Source organism: Lepidochelys olivacea, assembly GCF_965140295.1.
Source record: "Lepidochelys olivacea isolate rLepOli2 genome assembly, chromosome: 1".
In the NCBI taxonomy this organism is placed as follows: domain Eukaryota; kingdom Metazoa; phylum Chordata; order Testudines; family Cheloniidae; genus Lepidochelys; species Lepidochelys olivacea.
In genome coordinates, this window is record NC_140411.1 from 198970179 (window position 1) to 198979198 (window position 9020).

The 9020-nt window shown below is 37.4% G+C and overlaps 1 protein-coding gene across 1 annotated transcript in view; it reads left to right on the forward strand.

The window, feature by feature from the left end:
• ZBTB11 (zinc finger and BTB domain containing 11) overlaps nucleotides 1–8097 on the forward strand; it is a 30485-nt gene extending 22388 nt beyond the window's left edge. The window contains exons 10-11 of the mRNA XM_084652355.1: nucleotides 1734–1909; nucleotides 4321–8097. Of these exons, the coding sequence (XP_084508481.1) occupies nucleotides 1734–1909; nucleotides 4321–4847 (703 nt within the window). The 3' untranslated portion in view covers nucleotides 4848–8097. The remainder of the gene's footprint in view (nucleotides 1–1733; nucleotides 1910–4320) is intronic.
• Nucleotides 8098–9020: the final 923 nt, after the last annotated feature.

A 9020-nucleotide genomic window follows, 5' to 3' on the forward strand; every position in this document is an offset into this window, starting at 1 on the left:
GTTCATGTCACCCCTTAACCTTCACTTTGTTAAGCTAAGTAGAGCAAGCTCCTTGAGTCTGTGGCCTGGTCTACATTTAAAAATTAGATCAACAAAGTTGTGTTGCTCAGGGTTGAAACAATTTGCTCCTTGAGCACAGAAGTTAGGTTGACCCTAATCCCTGCTGTCAAGCTAGCTATCGCATCTTGGAGAGGTGTATTAACTATATTGATGGAAACGCCTCTACTGTCAGTGTAGAAGTGTCTGCACTACAGCGGCATAGCTGCAGCTGTTCTGCTATAGCACTTGTAGTGTAAACGTAGCCTATCACTATAAGGCATGCTTTCTAATCCTTTAATCATTCTCGTGGCTCTTCCAATCCCTTTCCAATTTATCAACATCTTTCTTGAATTGTGGACAACAGAACTGGAGACAGTATTCCAGCAGCGGTCACACCAGTAACAAATACAGAGGTAAAATAACCTCTTTATTCCTACAAGTTTTGATTTATGAAGATACTAATATTGATGTAATATACTTAAACTTCTGTAAGGAATTTGGCATAGTGTTGCACAATATTTTGATTAAGAAACTAGAACTATACCAGATTAACATGGCACACATTAAATGTGCTAACTGATATGTCTCAAAATGTAATTGTAAATGGGAAATGCTCATCGAGCAGGTGTTTGCAAACCACACAGATTGAGAGAGTGGTAAATAATGAAGAGGATGGATCACTGACACAGATGGATCTGGAACTACATGCAGTTCCCTTCAGTATCTTCAGGGAAAACTGAAGGCTGGTAAAGTTCCCCATGGAATGCTTTCAGGAAACAAAATGGGGACATCAGAATTACTGGGCATCCCTAGCATATACTTCAGGATCCTGAATCCCATCTGTTCATCTGTAAACCTTGTTTAGGCTTTTATAAAAGATGCAGCACATGTTTAGCATTTTAGTTCATGTCCATGAGGCCTTTCCTGTGGGTGGCAAATTAATAATTGTACATGAAGGAGTCATGGTTATGTTAGTTGAATACGTGCATTTCTTAAAACATTTTTTCCCCTAATGTACAAATAGCACAAACTAGGTCATTATGGCCAGAAGCAAACTTATTAGTACGGAGAATATAAGCTATACTATGTTAAAACATTTTCTTTGCATTAATAATGTACAAATAAAACTGTTTGATGTAGCCAGTACTTCCAATTTCAAATATCATCTAGAAAATAGCATTGAGAGGATTCAGTAGGGTATCCCCTAAAGTGTCTGAGGAAAATGGGTAATTCAACAAACTTAGTTACTTGGAGTACTTTACCTCTGCCCTCACACCTCCATCATTCTCCACGTATGCCTGCATAGTATGCATCCTCAAAGATAACAATATGAGCTACAAATAATAATGCATGTGAAACTTTAGGGGGATTAGTACGTCTTGTGCAAAGTTAGAAATGTTTGGTTATTAATCTGTGTGGTTTTGCTAATGTGGAATGGTGAGTGGAAGTTTGTGTCTAGGATTAAGAAAGCATGTGGTTGTAGTCTCATGGCACAATAATATTTTAAAATCTGAAACCATTTCTCTTTACATTGGAGCATCAAAATCTAATATCTTTAATTATAAAACTGGCATTCCTTTAAACTTTCCCTATTTGAGTTAAAAGGCGTTTTAAAAGCTTAACCTAAAATAGGCATGGGATAATGATTTCAAGCATGTTTTCTGTATCTAATAGGTATTCTTTTCACATTTTAGATGTAATGTGTGTGGCAAAGAATTCTATGAGAAAGCTTTGTATAGAAGACATGTAAAGAAAGCCACTCATGGGAAGAAAGGGAGAGCAAAGCAAAATCTGGAACGTGTGTGTGAGCACTGTGGAAGAAAATTCACCCAACTGCGAGAATACAGACGACACATGAATAATCATGAGGGTACACAGAAAATAAGTGATTGTGTCCTTTCTGTAAAAATACTAGTATTTTAACAGATAATATGTTTAGGGTCCCCATGAGTGGGGAGCCACAAGGAAGTAGTTATGGATTATCAAGTCAACAGAAAGTAGGTTTACACTCATCCTGTTATTTAACATATTTCTAGCGACTTCCAAAAGTAGACATTAGAATCCTTCTAAAACCTTATAGCACTGGTCATGCAAGTGGATACAAAAGGTGTATTCTCAGTACTCTGTGAAGGGTTGTAATAAAAACACATTTTCAGGAGTTTCTGTGAGACTCTATTAATAAAGTTTTGTGTATGTGGCAAGGAATTAATATTGTGTAAAAATTATAAAAATATTCAACTTCTAAATAAATGCACCCTCACCTCTTCCCCCCCCCCCCCCAAAAAAAAAAAGAGAGAGAGAGAGAGAGAGCAAGAGTGAGTGATTGGTTTCAAACACTTATAAACTCCTAAAAATATTGTTTCCTTTTTTTGGACTGAAATTTGTCAGTTCAGTAGTTTACAGTGGAGATTAAAACCTTTAAGCATTTTGGGGACAATATGAACAGAACAGTTGTAATTAAAAAGTTTCCAATATATGCAAAAGCATTTCATAAGGAAGCTCAGCATGAGACTTGGAATAATTGAATAGTCTGACTATGTACTTCTACACACAAGTTGCTATATTGTGGCAAAAATCACTTTTTCTAAACATCTTACCCATAAAGGACTGTTAACAATAAGTCTAAAATCTCATTCGCTGCTGGGGTGGAAATTTAAGTGTTTGTTTACATTAAAAAAAGAAGCGCCTATAATGTCCCATAATTTTCTGCCATAAATCTGTAGCAGTGGTAATATAGGAAGTTAGCACTAAAATTGTTTCTTTTGTACATCAGTGCAAATAGCGATCATACATACATTATGCATAATAATTTTGCTATACACTGACTTGAGGAAGAAATAGTTTCAAACTAGGGATTTCAGGCTCAGTGGAAGATGGACACACAACTTTACAGAAATTAACAAAAATCAGTGGAGTAGGATTACATTTGGAGGAGAGATAGTACCAAACGGAAAGGCAGAATGGGAGACATGGGATGTAACAGTGAGACTCTGTGCTCAAGGCACTCCTAAGGCGAGACACACAGTATGGAGATATGCTCCATATAAGTGCCTGTGTAAAGTTTCGGGCTTTTTCTATGCCTGCACAGATCCCCATTAACTGTCTGTTGCATCTCTATGAATAGAGATTGTAGCCTCTCCAGGCTCATTTCATTACCTTTCATACCTCTCTACCAGTTAACCAAATCTGTTACTTCTACCTCTCAGATTTAAATGAAAATTTATAGTTAGACAAAATATGGTTTTAAGAAATAGAAGCACCATCAACACAGATAGAAGCTTTAAAACCTAATCTCTTGGTGGCATTTCAGAATGATATATAATGGCATGAAATAAAAAGAAACTTCGCAGAAAAGGTTTTCTGATATAGTTACAATCAAATAACTTGGTTAGGAGATGGTTTGTTGGAGATGTTCAAAAGCAGACTAAAAGCAAGATCCTTTAAGGGAAAATCCTGTCCAGCAATAGAATAGTTTAGATGGGCCACAAGGTTTTTGCCAAGCCTCTTCTCTTCTGATGTTCTGTAACTTACAGGCAAAGCACAATTTAGTAATGATTATGTTGTAACTCTTGACCTCTATCTGTGAGGTTCAGCTATACTTCTAGGATGGGATTTCCTAACCCACTCAGCATTGGCCTTCAAAGAACAAGGCCATGCTGAGTACTTGTGAAAATAGCCCCTGTAACCTACTATTCATTTGTATTTTACAATAGGACCCAAAGGCCCCAGTGCACTACAAACATAAAGTAGGAGACTCTTCCCTCCAAGGGCTCAGTCTGGATTAACATATCTGATATAGTTGTGTATCCTTCCCTTTAGTAGACTCTTGCTCTGGGCTGAGGGGTTTTGTAGCACTCTTCAAATATCATATAATGCACTCAAAATTTGTAAATAAGATTTTATTCACGTCTCTTTTGCTCTGTGATATGTGACTAGCAATTTTGTATTCATGGTTACCTCTGAAAACAGTGGTTTTCAACATTTTTTCACTGGTGGACACCTAAAATATTTCAAATGGAGATGTGGGCCCCTTTGGAAATCTTAGACATAGTCTGTGGACTCCTTGGGGTCCACGGACCATAGGTTGAAAACCACTGTTCCGCGGTAGCGACAACCTTTCTCTGACCCCTTAGACATAGTCTGTAAACCCCCTGGGCTCCATGGACCACAGGTTGAAAACCACTGTATTAGAATGTTGTCTTTTGGGCCTGGAATTTGTCATTCTCATTTACGCAGATTTACAAAAACTAATAATCTTCCTTCTCTTGTTTTGGTGATCAGGTGTTAAGCCTTTTGAATGTCTGACTTGCGGAGTAGCCTGGGCTGATGCACGTTCCTTGAAGCGTCATGTGAGGACACACACTGGAGAACGACCATATGTGTGTCCAGTATGCAATGAAGCTTACATAGATGCCCGGACGCTACGGAAGCATATGACTAAGTTCCACAGGGATTATGTACCTTGCAAAATTATGCTGGAAAAGGACACCCTTCAGTTTCATAACCAGGGGACGCAGGTGGAACATGCCATCAGTATTTTAACAGCAGACATGCAAGAACAAGAAACGGAGATTAGCATTGGCAGTGAGGAGATTGAGACTGTGGTAGTGGCAGGAGAAACAATTGAAGCTATTGAAGCTGTTGCAGCTACTGAGGAATGTACATCAGTATCCACTCTTTCTGACCAAAGCATCATGCAGGTGGTGAATTACGTATTGGCACAACAGCAAGGACAGAAAATAGCTGAAGTTACACAAGCCATTGAAACTGTAAAAGTAGAAGTGGCCCACATTTCAGAAACAGAGTGAACACCATCTCTGACAGAGCAAGAAGAGTGCAGTATTGACATGTAACAAGCTAAGTATTAACTGTGAGTATTTGAGGCTTACAGTAATACTGACTTTCAGATACAGACTCTCCTATATTGAGTTTCTTGGCTGCAGAATGATATCGCACAATGCACTGGTTAAAAAAAAATAAAATAAAAGTGCAGATACTTCAGTACAGAGCAAGAGTTTGGAAGACTGATTTCTGAATCAGTCATCAATTAGTACAGAAAGGTCTAAAAATAAAATATTTCCTGTGTAATGGCAGTAAGTATCATGTTGTAAATTTTTTTATAATCTTTTACAAAGAAGCTGTGCTAGAATTGTACAGCTGTTTCAGTAGCATTTTGCTTTTGTTTTAATATGTATTTCATCAGGGTCAGTGAATGAAGTTTAAGTGATGGGTTCTGTCGTCTTTTCTTTCACTCCCCAAATCAGGGGATGTTGGACTGCTGTGGAGTGCGTGTTGCCTTGTGAAGGGCTGGAAACCTGTGGTATGGGGTCTTTTGCCTTTAGGTAGACTTGCTAACTGTGTATAAATCTACAAAGTGCTCCAGGAATTTTGCAAAATTAGCTTAAACTCCTCAGGACTGTGTGGCAGGTCAGTAAGTACACTTAAGGATTCTGCAAACCACTGTAAAATGACTTGCATAATCATGTAACTGTAACCAAATTTACTCAGTGAAGTCCATTGGAATCTGGGGAAAAAACTGTCACTGGTGAACAGTTACTTCCATAAATACAATGGGATCAATAGGGCTACTCAAATAAGTAACTGCTCTTCAGTGTGAATAAGGGGTTTAGTCTGGCCCTATATGTGCAACCCTGTTTAATTTATTTTGCTAGTTCAGTTGTGTAAACAAAGCTTTACACTGCTTCATTGTACGTATCCAAGGCAGGCAAACTAATGATGGATGTAGAACTCTTCTAATTTTATATTAAATTTATTTGGAAATTTCCACATGAAAAAAGTTAAGTGTAATTGAGTGCAGTTCTTTGGGAATGGGACACTGTATAAATCATCTGGTTTTCCAACTTCTGTATCATGGAGAATTGTTATTGAGAGGTGGGGATGGTGGGAGTTAATAATTCCAAAATGGGACAGACAGTAGCACTAGGACTGAATAATATGAATGTCATAATATCATGTTAAAAACTAAATTTGTGACACACATGCTGGAAATCTCCAAAGGCCTATTATACCACAGCTATATAAAAACATGTGTAAGGCAGGCTGTTAATCCTGTTGCATTTCCTCATCTTTGTGGAAGAACTTTCAGTCCCTGTTGGTTAATGTGTTAAAATAAAATGAAGCGGAAATATTTGTTCTAATATTAAAGAAATCCCATGCAATGAAGTTGCTAGTATCTTTTTCAGTGAATGTATAATTCCCCTGGCTTTTGCTGGAAGCAGAAGCCCCGCCTCTGTCTCTACCAGCCCTGCCAATCTCTCATACTTGATCAAATCATTGTATCATGGCCACACTGTTGTGTATGTATTGAGAGACCTGCCAATCCACTTTCATGTGTATTAAAACAACATATATGTTTGGCATATTTGAAATTCATTATCTTTCAGTACAATACAGCTCCAGATTGAAGGCAACAGAACTATAGCAATGAATGAGAGAGACTGTGTCATCCAATCCTATATGCGCAACAGGTGAAAAATGAACAACTTAAGCATGTATGTACATGAGGATAGCTGAGACCACCTTTGAGTTAGTATCCTTACATTAGTTTCAGCCTGTGTGGTGATATAATCTACTCTCATTGCGTAAGATGCATACTGAGAGTGTTTAGTTCAGGGACTAAAACAGAAGATGTAGATGGTAGTTTTGAGTTCATGTTCTGAAAGGATATAGCATAAAAGCTTGTACTGCAAAAGTATTCAACGGGGGTAAGACCACTGGTCCCTGCTAGATAAACTTAACAAATTTGGTTATATTACAATTTTCTTGTGTGGCCTGTGAAACTGGCTTGCCTTACACATTAACAAAATATGGGGCAAAATCCCTGATAAGGTGTCCAGCTCATTTGAATTAACATTTCTGTAAATGTTCCATCGCTTAGCTGAAAGATCTCAATTTAGTAGGCTGTAAAACAGACCACTTCTGTGTATTTTGCATGCATGTAGATAAGCTGTTGAAAATCTTACTTTTTTAAAAGCAATAACTAATGTAATTACATTGAGTTACTGCCTTGGGTCTGAACTGAGCTGTAGGTTACTGTATTCCAAAGATCAAAAATGTCTTCTGTGAGAACCAAACATGATGGCGATTTCATATTATTCACATACACCTTGTAACCTCTTATAATTGTGCTAGTCTCTAAATATTGCAATGGAGTAAAACTGCAGAAAACATACACTTGAAAAAATAGTGCTAGTTGTATTTTCCTGAACACTTGTATACCCAAAAACATTTTGGAGAAGCACCCTGGAAAGATCAGTCTATCATAATGTAAGCTAAAAAGAGAGGTAAGTGTAACAGTTCTTATAGCCATTATAATGTGAAAAGATTTGAATAGATGGTTAGGTAAATTTCCAAATTTTCTGAGTACTAGTAATTTATGCATAAGTATATATTGATAAAGTTGTGAGGAAACATGTTCAGGACAACTATTTGTAAATATTGTTTAGAGCTTCAATTGTATATTCAGTGTGCTACCTTACAACACAATACTTGTTAGCATCTTAATTAATCCTTGGGTACCTTTATTTTTCATCCTTCTGGAGACAAAGGAGTCTGTTGAATTTAAAAGAAAAAAAGTATAATGCCTTCTGTAAGAACGAAAATATGTTTTAATTGGCGTTATGACCTGCCACTCAATAAAATTGCAAAAAGGTTGGTAGATAAACAAAAAATCAAGCCAGCAGTGTGAAAGTTAAAGGCTACAGCATCTCTTGCTTAACATGTACAGTTGTGCCTTAATTTTTTTCAGAATGGCATACAGTAAGTAGGGGAGTATCATTTAACTTGCTGTTCCTGGATTTGTGAGGTTGCCTTTATTTATTTATTTTAAGTACACCTCTTAAATTACTAGTTTGAGAGGTTACTACCCTACCACAATTTATGTGAAATCAGGCCACGAACATGAGCATTTAAGATTGTTGAAGCTAGATTTTTTGTTTATAAAAACTCGTGAGAAACTCAGTCTATTTCTGAAGTATTCCTACTGAATTCCTGGACATAGTGAATTAAACATTTTTGGTTTGTACATTCTGCTGTTTTGGTGTTAGATGTATAAAGTTCTGGTTATTTCTGTCATTAAATAAACAGATCTTTGCCATTAATTATTCTTTTAAGCAACTTTCTTTTCAGAAAAGCGCATTCCAGAATTATATTTTTTTTGTGGTATGTAGCCACAGAATTCATGTTTAATTGCAAACTACTGAAGGGGCTCAGTTACTGGATTGCAGTGAACAGCTCCAGTTTTACAATTCTGGATGGCCAGATCAACTCCTTCCTAGAGAGTTAGATCTGAAGAACATTAATCATAGCAATTTTTCATGCATTTGCGTTAAAGTCTCATGAGACCTTAAGGTCACTGGCTTTTTATTATGATGTGGTGGTCCCTTACTGCCCCCCCACCCTTCATTTGAAAGGGGACTGCTTTATGTTCAAGATCTTTGCATATTTTACTTAATTCCAGGCTTTCTGCTATATAATTTATGAGGTAGGACCACGGCCTGCTCTCTCCCACCCAGTTGATTTCCCGGTTTCTTATGTATGTTGATAAGCATTCAGTGTGTTGGTAATTTTTGTTTTGACCAATAACTGAAATTGTAGAAGTTGTCTGGGTAAAAGCTGGAAGTTTCCACAGTTGGGAACTAGCCCCCCCACAAAAGATGCAATAATGGCAGTGAATTTTGCTATCCAGCAAGCACTCAAGGGCTTTGGTTCGGAGGCAGAGAGGAGCAATCTGTTAGGCAACAGCAGAGACTAGTTCTGATTTGGAATGTGTTGGGGGGGAAGAGTGTGAATAGAGGTTTGAAACTTGTTCCATGCCCTGTTAATCCTTGACACCAATTAGCAGCATTCCCTCTCACCTTGATATGCCAGTATGTCCAACAATAGTGAACACTCGTATCATTTTGTTAATGATCAGTGATGAACTAGTTAAGATTGTCACTTAAATTGTCACCTACAGAGCA